At 38.6% G+C, this 15,375-nt stretch overlaps 1 protein-coding gene across 1 annotated transcript; it reads right to left on the reverse strand.

Moving 5' to 3' along the window:
* Positions 1-1,073: 1,073 nt before the first annotated feature.
* On the reverse strand, positions 1,074-11,802 carry LOC124374096 (regucalcin-like). The gene is made up of 4 exons (XM_046832392.1): positions 11,581-11,802; positions 7,444-7,668; positions 4,520-4,632; positions 1,074-1,368 (listed from the first exon to the last, which is right to left on the reverse strand). The coding sequence occupies exons 1-4, from the start codon at positions 11,648-11,650 to the stop codon at positions 1,138-1,140; spliced, it is 639 nt and encodes a 212-aa protein (XP_046688348.1). The 5' UTR covers positions 11,651-11,802; the 3' UTR covers positions 1,074-1,137.
* Positions 11,803-15,375: the final 3,573 nt, after the last annotated feature.

Here is a 15,375-nt window from a genome sequence, read left to right on the forward strand (position 1 = left end):
ATCACTTCTACATTTAGTCATGTTATAACAATACAAAATTTATTAAGAAGTATAGTTTCTTACAATTCCGTATTATAATACAATAAAGCGTAAACTGAGGCTGGGTTATCATGTTTTTCGTTTCAACATAAAACCACGGTGCCCCTTCCTAGGTCTGTTGAAAGTATTTAAAATCAAATAACAAAAATACCTGTAGAGCAATAAAAATGTACTAGATACCAACTATTTTGAAATTGTTATAACAATTCCAACAGTACTTATTTCTACGAAATCCGCAAGCGAGCACAATCACTTTAAAGATACGCTTGCACAAGCCACGAGCAACAAACAACTGATAACTCTCAACTGTGGCATGTTTGGCACTCCTGGCTTGTGTAAGCGTAACTTTGAAGTAGTTGTGCTCATTAACGGATTGTGTTAAAAAAAGTACCTTTAGAATAATTGTTTATAAGAATTGAAAAATAGTTGTTATCTTGTAAAATTTTGCTTAACCTATGCAAAACATCTGATGCCTGTGAAAAGACAAAATGTTTTGTTGCTCGTTGCTTGAGCAAGCGTATTTTTAAAGTGGTCATGCTCGCATTGGCGGATTTCGTAGAAATAAGTACCATTGGAATTATAATGAAATTGGTCAAATAGTTGGTGCCTAGCACATTTTTTTATAACTGTACGGGGGATTTCTTTGGTTATTTAACTTTAAATTTTTTCAACAGGCGCTATTTTGTTAATATTAAATTAAATAATATATATGTTCTTCCTCTTATTTATTCAATCCTATGTGTCAAATTTGGATTTCTCAATTTAAGTAGTTCTAGAAATATTAATTTTTTATACAAATTACAAAATGGCAGCATCCTACAACTGTGGAGACTTGAACAGCTTACTCCGGCCATGCCCCCCTAACAGTCCTGCGTACCTTACAACTCTTGGTACTAATTAAAATTAGCTTTGTTAGGAATATTATAAAGGTGATTTCAGATAGTTATCTGTGAAACTGTTAAGTACCAAACTACAGAAGATTTATTTAAGGCGAAACTGAATAAAAACACAGATAAGTTCAGTTTTTAACTAACTAAACAGTGAAAACATTTATTTAAAAATTTAATGGTGATGTATACAGTCAATGCTGCCAACTGTTCACAGCTGAACTGGAAGACTTGGAACTCCTCTGACACCCAGACCTGTGACCCTGAACGTGCACCCCGCCATAGGATATTCCTCCTCCATCTCCTTGGTAAACTTGATCTTGCCAGTAGTGACGTAGAGATCTTCATAGTTTGGGCCACCAAAAACTACCGATGTTGTGTGTGGTGCTGGTATTTTCACTGTTCTCAGAATCTCTCCAGTATTCGGATCAACTCTTAAAACCTGGAATAAGTTTGCAACATACTGAATTGTTGTTTTATTAATTCTTCATTAGTCTAATCTTCTTTCTAATTAGTCACTGCATTTGTAAAAATCCTTCTTCAGTTCAAATTTTTACATTGGAAATTATACATGACAAAGTAACTTTGTTGTACTACAAAGTTTAGACCATGTATTGTTCATTGAATTCTAAACCTTAACCTTATAAATTTAACATCAGTATTAAGAAGTAAATAAGGATTTTTCCGAACATTTGCCATTGTTCTGTGATACAATACAATCAGTAACACTACGTTTTGATATCTGCAATCTGATCTCTTCTTCAGGTGAATGACTAAACTAATGCATGGCTACAATCTAGATTGAAGTAAACAAATCATACCGGAGCATTGTGACACGCATAAGTCAAGAACAATACCAGCCATACTGTGTGTCTACTCCATGCACACTAACTCGAAAACATGCACTTAATAAAAACTAAACTCTATTAAAGCGGAAACTACAGAATACAGGTCACAACAAGTCTGCACTCACTGGCCAAACAAATAGAACTGACCAGAGATAAATGAAATTATGAAGTTAGAAAATGAAGTTAAGAATAGAGTTATTGTACACAAGTAAAAACCAAACAATTATGTAGTAAACTTAGTTTTGAACGAACTGAGCTATGTAAGTGAAAATGTGCTTGAAATTATCTTTTTTTTTCTATTAAATTATTATTAACTATTGTTTACGTAATTTTTATTATTGTAAATGACTACAAGTTGGTACTTGTTTTTAATGGTACATAACTTTGAATTTTGCACACGCCAAGGTAATTATTGTATAACATGTGTTACAGATTGACAAAGTATTGTATGAAGATTATTGGAGCATTGGAAATATTTTAATTTAATATCACCAGTGATTTATAACACATTTTCCAATTTGAAATTAATTCTGCGAGGCCTTTCAGAATCGAGAATCCCATCGTCACGCAACTTCACAAATGAAATAGTATTGTATCATTCATATCTTGAGCATAATGTTGATATGACCACTGAAAGTATCACATTAATACATAGTGCCCAGATTAGATGAAGAGAGAAGAAAAGTACAACCACTCGTCTTTGTGATTCAATTAGAAAATTTAAGATTTTTATTCCTTTTTTAGTTCATGAAGGTTTATCAAAACGTCTAACTCCTTCCAACTAATCGTTGAACCAACAACAACAGAAGCTTCTATGAATACTGTGCAGGCCTTCCTCTTAGTGAATTAAAGATTTTGAAAGAATACTCTCTAAAAAAGGCTTTTCAGCTTAAGTGACCCCTTTTGTGACACATCATTTCAAAATACAAGTAATTAAGCATTTTGATATAAAGGCAGTAGCCAGATATTCAACTTGAAATTTTTATTGTGACACATTACAACATTTATGAATTTGACTTAAACATTCCAAAGAGTGTTAACTGAGTAAACATTTCTTGGTGCTATAAGAAAAAATTGTAAACAATTTCAGGTTTTGTTAATAAATTAGAGATTTTCCCCATAAACACATCTTCCCCATTTTGTCTGAATACTGAAATAAAATCAAATAACTTAACATACTTCTTATGGATTTGAAGAAACTTACTTGGAAAATGTGGTTATGCTCTCAGACATAAAATACTTACATTGTGCCTTTGGCAAGAATTGTTGCATTTTTGACACTTCCAGACTTGGATTTAGTACAAGGGCTTTTCAGAAAGTAAGGAATGATTCCACCTGATGCTGCCAGGCACGTGGCAATCACGAATATATTGCTGTGCTTGTGCTTGGCACCTCACTCAGAGTCCAGCAATGACAACAGGAACATCTCCTCACTGCCCATTTTTTGCTATATTCAAATTTTAAATGTGTGCTGAAATTTAAAATCCCACCAGTTTTGAAGTGCGGTCTGTGATTCGTTTTTTGTTTGCAAAAAACTTAAAACCAATAAAAATTCATCGAGTACTCTGTGAAGTGTACAGGAACAACGTATTGACTGAAAGTTCTGTCAGGAAGTGGTACATTCAGTTTTAAAATTACAAAACATTCATGATTGAGAGGTTTGGTCATTCGAGCATTGTGACTGACAATCTGGTCACCAAAGTTGATGAAAAGATTTGAGAAAACCGCTGTTTCACAATAACTGAGCTTTCTTTATGTCTACCACAAGTTTTATAGACTTCATTGTTTGAAATTGTTTCACAGAAGTTAGGCTATCACTAATTTTGTGCAATATGGGTGCAAAAAATGTTTACAGATCACTGTAAAGAACAACGAATGGGGGCAGCTTTGAAGTTTTTGGACGCATACCGTCGACATGGTGATGTACAGCTGGATTGTAACAGGAGAAAAAACCTGGGTGAAACATGTGAATTGTGAGATTACATGCATGGAAACGTTTGCAAACTTTGTCGGCAAGGAAGGTGCTCCGACTACAGTGTTCCGGGACAGGCAAGGTGTTCTAATTGATTTTCTTGAGCGTGTGTTGCAACAATAAACTCTAAGCGGTACTGCCAAACATTGAAAAACCTCAGGAGAACAGACCAAAAAGCGCAGAGGAAAACTGTCATCCAAAACTTTGCTTTTGCATGACAATGCCCAATTTCACACGGCAAACCGTATACAAGAACTCTTGAACTCATTCATCTAGGACATTTTTCCTCGTCCTCCCTACAGTCCTGAACTTACTTCAGGTGATTTTCACTTGTTCCAGAAAATGAAGACCTGGCTAGCAACACAGCATTTAGACAATGCTGAGGAGCTTCTGGTACGCGTCACTAAGTGGCTGAGATCACAGGTAGCAGAATTCTGTGACACAGAAATTTCAAAGCTTGTCCACCGCTATGAAAAGTGTCTGCATTTGTATGGTGATTATGTAGAAAAGTAGCATTTTCAGTCCCTCTTTCACATGTATAATAAAGTGGTTTTCTTGTACTTGGTTTTAAAAAAATTCCAAAATGTTCCTTACTTTCTGAATAGCCCACATACAAGAGTGCTCTCAACAACGTACTTTTCTTATGAGAATTCAATATCATTGATTTGTCTTATCATAACTTAATTAGATTAAGCTATTACATTGTTTGATGTGAATTCTAATAATGATCTTGTAATGTTTAAATCCTAATCAAAAATAAACTTAGCACCCACCTGTCCACCTTTTACACAAGCCACCCAAATTTTCCCTTCTTGGTCTATTGTCATTCCATCAGGCAGTCCTTCAACATTATTTTTCTTGAAGCAAAAGATAGTTTTCCCATTGGCTAAATAAGACAAAAACAATATTTACTAAAATCTCAGTTATAACAAAACATCTGAAATAACTTTAATACTAAAGAGTTGGCTGCGCTGGTAGCCTTCTTAAACCCTCACAAGGAGAATGATTTTAGGGTTAATTGTAAGACAGCGCCCTATGGCTCTAAATTCGCCCTCTATCACATTATGAATATGATTCAAATAAATTCATTGGATTGATTGATAACCTCAAGCACTCACACATGTTATAGGAGATGTCTCTTATTAAAGGTAAAATCAAGACACATCCAATCACGTTTTAGTTTTTTTATATATTTGTATTAGTTATTGAAACAGTTTTTAAGTAATATAAGTAAGCCAAATTAAATTCATTTAGAATAAAACTTGAAAGTAAAGGAGAGCCGTATGCAACATGATTATAATATGAGAAAATAGCTAGATGCCTCAGAGTCTAGAGAAGTTTTTCAGTGTGTGTTAAGTTAAAGTCGATTTTCTTTAATTAAGAAAAACTGGCAGAAGTTTCTCAGAATGATCTGCGCATATACAAGAGAAAGAAGTGTTTAGCCGGGAAAGCTTAGTAGTTGAGTTTAGTCACCTACACTGGCTGGGACGGCACTTGAAGAGAGTGCAAAATGCAACATTCTGCTACACGATCTTCACCTGAGTAAAATCTAAATTTTCCTGGCTAAGATGACCTGATAGACACAACAGGTAGGTCTATCTCTTCATGGATATGCTCGGATACTCCATCCATGAACCTAACGTCTTGGTCCTCTTCACGGGACTTACAAGAGACTGACATCTCCAAACGCTATCAAGAATTCAACATCCCATCTGGAAATTTCTCAACCTTACTTAGGGAGAGGAAGTACTGCCTATCCGCCCTGAGGGTGTGAACCCGATCATGATGAACAAATTTCTGCTGTGGGGATTTCTCTACTGACCGAGAATTACAGCAATTTTGGACTCACATGAGTACATCAGTGTAGTTCAGTTTGTCGGCACTACCGACACAGCTACATCAGCATTTTTAGTTCACGCTACCTGAGGAAAGAAATCTTCCTTGCCTGTTTGTGCCCAAGTACTCCTCTTGCTCACTAGAAGAAGGTTTTCTCCGCACTCTGAGTTGAGTAGCTCCTCAGAGCTAAAAACGGATTGTTACTGTTTCAAAAATATGCCGCCCGCCACTTAGTATGGCTACTAAGGCATAGGGACACCACCCTTGTTCTATGCACCTGGAATGTTTGGGGAAAACAAGTTTGAGCAAAGGAGTAGATACTCTGCCTAGTGAAGCCATTTCGAAGATGTTTCGTCTCTTCAGACACAGATGGACAGAAGATTTCAACTGTCACTGTCTTACAGCGTACTCAAATGAAGTTTTTGCAGCTGAATGTTTGCATTTCGAGGGAATTTTAAAGGGCTCTCTGCAAACATACAGCAGTAAGGTACTTGTCAGTCTGCAAGGAATAGCCTCTGCACCGTGTTAGGTTAATAAGTCTGACGTGGGTACAGCTACAGTAGGCAAATTATTCACTATTTGATTTACAAATTCGCTAAGGGTTGACATTAAGGGACGTCAGTCTGCAAGGAAATATCCATGTAAAGGTTAATAAGTCTGACCTGGGTACAGCTACAGTAGCAAATTATTCACTATTTGATTTACAAATTTGCTAAGGGTTGACATTAAGGGACTTGTCAGTCTGCAAGGAAATAGCCGTGTTAGGTTAATAAGTCTGACCTGGGTACAGCTACAGTAGCAAATTATTCACTATTTGATTTACTAAATTCGCTAAGGGTTGATAGTATGGGGAAACTCCTCTACCAAAGATGTGAATTGAGTGTTGATAGTGGATAAAAAAGCAGTGAGAACTTTATTTTCACTTGGAGGAACCCCAAAAAGTTCTTTTTCTTACAAAAATCAAAACTTTTACTTTTTATTATCATGTATGAAGCAAATTCTGTACTCTATGTTCACGAATAAAGCTTATAGATTCTAATTATTTTTAAAGAGAAAGACTAGTCAAATAAGTACCAAGAACAATCTGTTAATCTACAATCATGTATTTCCAAATACCGGTACCATTATAACACTGTACTATATACTATAGTATTCTGTTTATATCTATAAACATTTATGTAATTTACCACACAATAAAATATAGACAGTATTATTGAAGATAATTTACTATCATATGTTACTAAAGGTATAACACAGCATTTCAAGAATTGAAATCAACCCTCTTATTCAGACGAAAAAATTAATACTTTTTTACACCTGACAAAGAAGGTAGATTTCAATCCTTGAAACATGGTGTTATACATATTGTAACATATAACGATGGCTTATGTCCGAAATCCTATTATCCCTTCAAAACTTCCATCATCCGAAACAGGACCGATTTACAGTGGAAAATATTACACAAATAAATTTAGATTTTGCCTTTAGCTATCAGTTAATTTACCTTGTTTTACTTTACATACATGTTTTATCTTACAATTTAATTATAGCTATCAGTGAAAAACACTCCGTATTATCATTGTAATGTCAGATGTTACATCATTGTCCTAGAATGTTCATTCAATGACAATGAGTTCTCTGTATGTCCACTGCTCTTCAAACGTCATTAACTAACAAATACAACAATAGTAGCATTGGGAACCACAAGGTAAAAGAATATACTTTAATTTCAAACTTTTACTGTTCAAACTATCTTAAACTGTTATCACGTTTTTTTACCAAACCATTAAGTATTGACTTACATTCACCTTAAGTTTGGACCAGCTTAATAAATTAAGAAAAATACAAACTGCAGACTTACAGATAGATCCAGTTGTGTCATCATAGTCATAACTATCTATACCAAACTTTAAACTGTCAATGTAATAAAACTTCTTTTTGTCAGGGCTCCAGATTAAACCATTTGACAGAGTGATTTTCGACAAGTGCGTCTTCACAGTCTTGTCTCTCTGCAACGAGTACAACGAACCCTTCTCTTTCTCCATTTCAGTGATTGGTATATCCAATGGCACAGGCCCTTTTGTTCCTGTCAACAGAGGGCAAACATTAATTGCAAGTTTTACAAAAAAAGATGTGCAAGGACGACTAGTATATGAACATTGTTTTCATTGAAACAAGTACCAGAAGTAATTTTGGAAGTTGTTTCTATTTCTTACATAGTGCAAGGAAAGGAATTACCGGTTTGTGTGATGATGAAAATTTTCCATAGCACTCATTTAAAATGAGCTACAATTACAAAATATCCATTAAATCTGATATCCTTGAAATAATTATATGTTTTCCTGTGGGAAATGCTTACAGTGAAGTCTTTTATTATAGTCCAGGAGTTAAGAGCAAATTTGTATTGTATACGCACACAAGTTTTTTTTTAACAATAGAGAAATGAAATGAAATGAAAAATGACTTTATTTACAGAGGCGAAGTTAGGACTTAAAAGTCCTCTCTACCACTTAACCTCCAAACAAAACAAACAAAGTAAAATATAATCATACCTATACACACATCATCATACATTGTAAGTGACACGTAAACAAATCACTTTAATAGTTTACTTACATATTGGATTTAACATAATAATGTATATATACCAATTATAATTAAAATAAACCATGTCGATTAAACTCTAACAAAAATCTCTTAATGCAACAGGCAACTAATAAAACTATCCTATCCTAACAGCATTCATTCCCCATCCACGCAACTTACTTACATACAGTTAACCCAAATGTGTGAACCACAAGAACCACCAACCGTCAACTCCTCCCGCCGAGTCCGCAGCAGAAAGGCCCTAACCTCCGCCCCAAAGCGATTCGCTCTTGTCAATACTTCTGATGTTGTCTGGGAGAGCGTTCCACAATCGACATGCGGAAAACAGTGAAAGATTTATTATATAAGGCTGTCCTATGAATTGGAATTGATAATAAAGATGCACCCCTACGAGTTCTAAGTGCACTAATATCAGACATAAAAACGAAACTTTGGGCCAAATAACTTGGACAACCATTGTGGATTAGTGCGTTGCAACAGACTAAGTACATGAAGATCTCTAAGTTCTTTGGATTTTAATAGGGATAATTGCTCAAAATAAGGAGATACGTGATCATCACGTCGTACGTTGAAAATGAACCGAATACAATAATTCTGTGCACGCTGAATTTTATTAGAAAGGTCAACAGTCATGTCATTGATCACCACGTCACAGTAATTGAAGTGAGGTAAAACTAGAGTTTTTCACCAACATCACTCTAACATCCAACGGCAAGTACTGTGCAAATCGCTTGAGGCCATGTATACAGGCAAAAACCCTATTACACATTAGTGACACCTGAATCAGCCCGTCCCAGGTTTTTTACTTTTTCATTGTAAACTATTTCTTTGTTGTTCAGTATCAGTCTTGGAGCAGTATTAATGTCGATTTTAGTAATAAGCCTTTGATAGCCTATTAAAATACAGTTAGTCTTGGTTTCATTAAGTTTTCAGTCCATGTCCATGTCTGCAAGTCCAGTAAGCTATTGAATCAATATCAAAGTTCATTACTTGTACACAAGTGTCCATCTCATTAGGTGAAAAGTGGCGGTAAATTTGTAAATCGTCAGCGTAAAGATGGAACTTTGAGTGTCGGATGCTAGTAGTTATGTCATTAATGTAGAGTGTAAAAAGAAGTGGTCCAAGTACAGAACCCTGAGGCACCCTTCGGATGACAGGTTTCCACTCTCGGAGCACCCATTGTCAGTCTTGACACGCTGCTGTCGCTCGGAGAGATATGACCCCACCCACCTGACACAACCATCAGAGAAACCATACCTCTTCAATTTGATCAGTAAAAGAGGGTGAAACACGCAGTCGAAGGCCTTGGAAAAATCGAATAGAGTCAAAATTGTAGCTTGTCGCTTGTCCATAGCAAGTCTTATATCTTCAGTGATTTTTAAAAGGGCTGTGGCAGTACTGTGGTGAGGGCGAAACCCAGATTGAAATACCGACAAAAATATTTCCACTGTCAATAAAACGGGAGAATTGTTGGTGGACTATTCTTTCTAAACACTTGGATAGTGCCGGCAGTATACTAATAGGTCTTAAATCAGATGGAGCTTTAGGGGAAGAACACTTATTTAAGGGACGGATTTGAGCACGCTTCCATATATCTGGAAAAGTTGAGGACATTAAAGATTTACTAAATATTGCAGTAATAACTGGGAGGGTGACTGGCAGAGTGCTCTTAATGAACTTGATTGGAATGTTGTCGGCCCCGACTGCATTGCTAGACGTCCTCATGACCGCCCTGAACACCTCAGCCTCAGTCACCGGAGTGAAAGAAAACTGATGAAACAGGTCTGTCAAGCGGAGAAGCCCTCTAGCTCTAATGACATAATCACGAGCACGGGACAGATCAATGGGGACGTTAGCAAAAAAGTTATTGATTATATTTGGATTTAAATGGGTTTGTTGGTCACCATCAGGTTTTGCCCACTCCCAGCTCTTTCAGTTTCGTCCACAGGGTTTTAGTTGATTGTTTCTGAGAAAGGGAATTGTAGTAAAATCTAATTTTAGAATTTCTAATTTGCTGCTGTGTCTGATTTCTCAGTCTTTTATATAAGCTCCAATCGTGCTGATTCAATCAGTTGCTGAAATGTTCACCTAATAGAAAGAAATAGATCATCAGGCACATTAGTTTTGATTGAATTTAAAATGGGAGTGTATCAAAGGATTAAAAATATGAATTGATAAAATTTTGTCTGAAATTATATTTTTCTTAGCTAGACACGCTTAAAATAAACTGTCAGACAAATAAATAAATGGTGAATCATCGTCAGCTAACCTTATCCAGACCATTAAAGTGGTTACTTTCAGTTTCTTTCTTTAGTTGTCTGACTGTGATATGATTATTATTTATGCGTCTGGCGGTTGGTAACTGTAATTCTAACATACCTAGCCACAGTCGGTTGGAAGGGTCATACTTCCCATCACAGAAGCTAGCTGCAGGTTCCTGCTCCATATTCACCAAGGGAACAACTCTAATTCCAATGTACGCGCCCACAGTTAGGGTGGAAAGAAATTACACTTCCCTCATAGAAGCTAGCTGCAGTTTCCTGCTCCATATTCACCAAGGGAACAACTCTAATTCCAATGTACGCGCCCACAGTAGGGTGGGATGAATTACACTTTCCCTCATAGAAGCTAGCTGCAGCAGGTTCCTGCTCCATATTCACCAAGGGAACAACTCTAATTCCAATGTACGCACCCACAGTCGGGTGGAAGAATTACACTTCCCTCATAGAAGCTAGCTGCAGGTTCCTGCTCCATATTCACAAAGGGAACAACTCTAATTCCAATTTACGCGCCCACAGTAGGGTGGAAGAATTACACTTCCCTCATAGAAGCTAGCTGCAGGTTCCTGCTCCATATCCACCAAGGGAACAACTCTAATTCCAATGTACGCGCCCACAGTAGGGTGGAAGAATTACACTTCCCTCATAGAAGCTAGCTGCAGGTTCCTGCTCCATATCCACCAAGGGAACAACTCTAATTCCAATGTACGCGCCCACAGTAGGGTGGAAGAATTACACTTCCCTCATAGAAGCTAGCTGCAGGTTCCTGCTCCATATTCACCAAGGGAACAACTCAAATTTCAATGTACCTGCCCACAGTAGCTAGAAAGAGGTACACTTCCCTCATAGAAGCTAGCTGCAGGTTCCTGCTCCATATTCACCAAGGGAACAACTCTAATTCCAATGTACCTGCCCACAGTAAGCTAAGAAAGAGGTACACTTTTTCTCATAGAAGCTAGCTGCAGGTTCCTGCTCCATATTCACCAAGGGAACAACTCTAATTCCAATGTACCTGCCCACAGTAGCTAGAAAGAGGTACACTTCCCTCATAGAAGCTAAGCTGCAGGTTCCTGCTCCATATTCACCAAGTGAACAACTGTAACTGGACATACCTGCCCACAATCGGTTGGAAGGGTCACACTTCCCATCACAAAAGCTACCAGCAGGTTCCTGCTCCCACATCCACCAAGTGTTCTGTCATCACAGGATCTGATGAGACACCATCCCAATTTATCACTGCTAAACGTTTATCATCAGAAATCACAAACTTGTTTTTCTCTCCCTTGATTTTGATCACAAATGTGGTGTGCACTTCTGGTTTTCCTGGTTTATCTGAAACTGAACAGATATTAATTGTTACATTTAACAATATTTATTAAAACACCATGTGATATGACTCAAACAGATATTTGGACTGTTCACTTGGGTTAAATGGGTTTTTTTTTTTTTTCCTTCTGAGGGAAGAGGACACTTTGTCCCCCGCACTTAGTCCTAAAAGGACCTTTGCGCCTCCCTTACTTTTATTTGTGCCCTCAAAAACCCAGGCTTTTGCAAAAACCAATCAGATTTAAGGGCCTCCTGTTCTCCTGATGTCCTTGGGGCTGAGGAGATATGCTCCCAAGTAATCTTTTCCTAGTCTCTACGATGGCAGGACAATCCAACCAAATGTGCTCTGCTGACTCCTCCTCCTCTCCACAGAGTCTACATTCGCTGCTCCGACTAAGGCCTACCTTCAAAAGGTGCTTCCTCAGAGGGCCATGTCCTGTCAACATTCCTAATATCAGTCTTATATCCTCCTTATTCTGGTCTAGGAGAGCTGTCCACCCTTTTGCATAAGGAGAGATAAACATTTTGGATATTCTTAAACCCGAGGCTCTGCTCCAATTCTTGTAATCTTGTCCTCTTTTCCCAATCTTTAACCAGAGCTTTAATGCTGGAGAAGGATATTCCACAACCTGGCTCAGGCCCCACCAATATGGATTCTGCTCCCTTTTTGGCGAGGATGTCCGCTGCTTTTCGTTTCCATGAATTCCTTCATGACCCGGCACCCATCCGAGTGTTACTCTGTTATTTGTTGCTAGCTCTGCTAGGGCCTTCCTGCATTCCCAGACCGCTTTCGAATTAATCGAACAGGTATCCAGTGCCTTCAGTGCAGCCTGACTATCAGAGAGTATAAGGTATGATAATCCTTTTGTCCCCAACTGTGTGAGTCTTCTAGAACATGAATCTATTGCCAAGACCTCCGCCTGAAAAACTGAGGCATGTCTTCCTAGGGGCACAGCCATGTCAACTCCAGGTCCATGTATTCCATATCCTGCCCTTGAGTCTAGGAGTGAACCATCGGTGTAAAACTTCAGGACTCCTTTTTTAGGGTAGGCCTCCCTTTTAATCCATTCCTCCCTACTTCCGATAGAGACCAGTGTATTATGGTTTTTCAAAGGAGTATTTCTTAACCATAGTATCAGATACTTTGGTTAGCATTTCAGCCTCAGGGAAATTTTCCAATATCTTCATGTGGCCTTCTAGGGAGGTAGCATTTATTACCTTTGTTCCTAGAAGCTTCATTGCGCTCATCGCAGCTGTTCTCATCACTTCCTGGCCAAGAGGAGTATAACCCAGAACCGCTTCCATTGCTAGTGTTGGGCAGGAGCTCATTGCTCCCGTGATGCTTAAGCAAGCTAACCTCTGAAGACTCTGTAGCCTTTTTGCAGCTGTTGTTTGTTCGACCTTCGGCCACCACACTAAAGCATCATATGTGACCATTGGTTTTACTATGGTTTCGTAAATCCAATATATCATTTTGGGTTTAAGTCCCCATTTAAATCCAAAGAGTCTCTTACAGGCCCCAAGGGCCATTATTGCTTTGGATGTCTTGTTTCTAATATGGGAGTTCTAAGTGAGCTTCTCATCCAGGATTAAACCCAGATACTTCACTTCTTTTGTTTGTTAATGCTGATTCCCTCCAGGACCGGTTTAGCTAGCTGGAATTTCCTTTTCCTGGTAAAGGTAATCATATTTAGTTTTTGATGGGTTGATCCGCAGACCTTCCCCATGACACCAGTTTGCTTATGAAGTTCAGTTCTGTTTGTATTAGGCGTTTCCAGCCTGCCTATGTTTTTCCCTTTAATCATAAGCACTAGGTCATCCGCATAACATAGTAAGCCTTATCCCCCTCTTCTCTGCTTTTCTTAGGAGATCATCCACTACCATCGCCCACAGGAGAGGAGACAAAGACTCCCCCCTGGGGGCAGCCTGTTTGGGCCGTGATCGCAAGCCGATTCGTCCCCGTACTTGGCTTTCACCTGTTCTACTTTTTAGGAGGGCTACTATCCATTTGACTACGTCTGGGGAAACTCCAAAACGTTCCATCGCAGTCTTCATGGATTGATATGCTACTCGGGTCGAAAGCTCCTTCAATGTCCATGAAGACGCTGACTAGGGCTTCCTTTTTTTCGAAGGTTATTCTCCACCTCTCTCACTAAACTGTGGAGAGCAGTGGTGGTTGATTTTCCTTCTATGTATGCGTGTTTGTGTGGGACTAAGTGGGTGTACCAGTAATATTACGTCCCTTATGTGTCTATTTATTATTTTTTCCATAGTTTTTCACCATGAAGGAGGTTAGGCTTATGGGTCTGTACGAACTGGGTTTTGTTGGATCCCTGTCATTTTTCCGCAAGAACACCACTAGTGCTATCCTCCAGTTCTTTGGTATATATCCTAGGGCGAAACTGCTTTCTAAATAGAATGCTAAGGGTATTTAATAGAATGTCCAGCCCCTCTTGAAGAAGGGCTGGAAAAACTCCATCCGCCCCAGGAGATTTAAAAGGCTTGAACGATCTTATCGCCCATTTAATTCTTTCGTGTGTGAATAGTCTGTTAGACACCTGTCTGGCTTTTGCCACCTCCCGACTGGATCCCCCCCCATATAGAGAATAAATATCCTCATTACGAGTTAGCTGACCCCCCGGGAAGTGTGTCTCCAGAAGTAGTTCTAAGGTCTCCTTCCTGTTCATTGTTTAGGTCACCATTGTCCTTTGCTAGAGTCCCCATAGGATTTGTATGCTCCGTTTGGAGAGTTTTTTGAAGCCTGGATGCCTCGGGAAGACTGTTAATATTTTTACAGAAATTCCTCCAGGTTCTTCTTTTATTTGTTCTAAGTTCTTTCTTATATTCATTTTGGGCCTGTAGATAAGGGAGCCAGTCGTCTGTCCTTTTTGCCCCATTTTAATAATTTCCTCGTTTTATTTCTTAATGTTTCCAACCCTCCCAGTCCACCACGCACATCCCTCTTCAACCGGTTTTGCCTGGGAGGACAGTTTTTTCTCGTAGGCCTTTATTATAGCTTGCTCTACTATTTGTGCAGACCTTTCTAATTCAAATTCATTTTTCTGAAAGGGTCCTATTTCTTCCAACTCTTCTGCCAGGGACTCTCTGTAACCTCTCCAGTTGGTCGATTTAGGAACCCTGTGGGTCACGTATCTTTCCCCTATCTCCTCTATGTCGAACCTAATTGGACAGTGGTCCGATAGTGAGGCCTCCTTGGAGACGTGCCACCTTACTATATTTATGTTTTTGAGTCCTGTAGATAGGGTTATGTCCAGGACTTCTTTCCTATTTCTAGTTATAAAGGTTGGGCTTGACCCTCTATTCTCTAACACTAGATCATTGCTGAACATAAACTGTAGAAGTTCCTCACCTCTCTTGTTTGTGTTCGTACTTCCCCAATACGTGTGGTGAGCATTGCAGTCGCAGCTGAGAATGAGGGCCGAGCCTCTGTCTCTGCAGCTCTGCAATAGTCTTTTCTAGTTCTTTTGGTGGGCAGCTTGTTGACGGGTTGGGGAAGTAGGCTGAGGCTATAGTAACCTCTCTGTCCCTTGCAGTGAAGCCACCTTCACTGTAGCCGCCAC

Source organism: Homalodisca vitripennis, unplaced genomic scaffold, assembly GCF_021130785.1.
Source record: "Homalodisca vitripennis isolate AUS2020 unplaced genomic scaffold, UT_GWSS_2.1 ScUCBcl_7257;HRSCAF=14864, whole genome shotgun sequence".
In the NCBI taxonomy this organism is placed as follows: Eukaryota; Metazoa; Arthropoda; class Insecta; order Hemiptera; family Cicadellidae; genus Homalodisca; species Homalodisca vitripennis.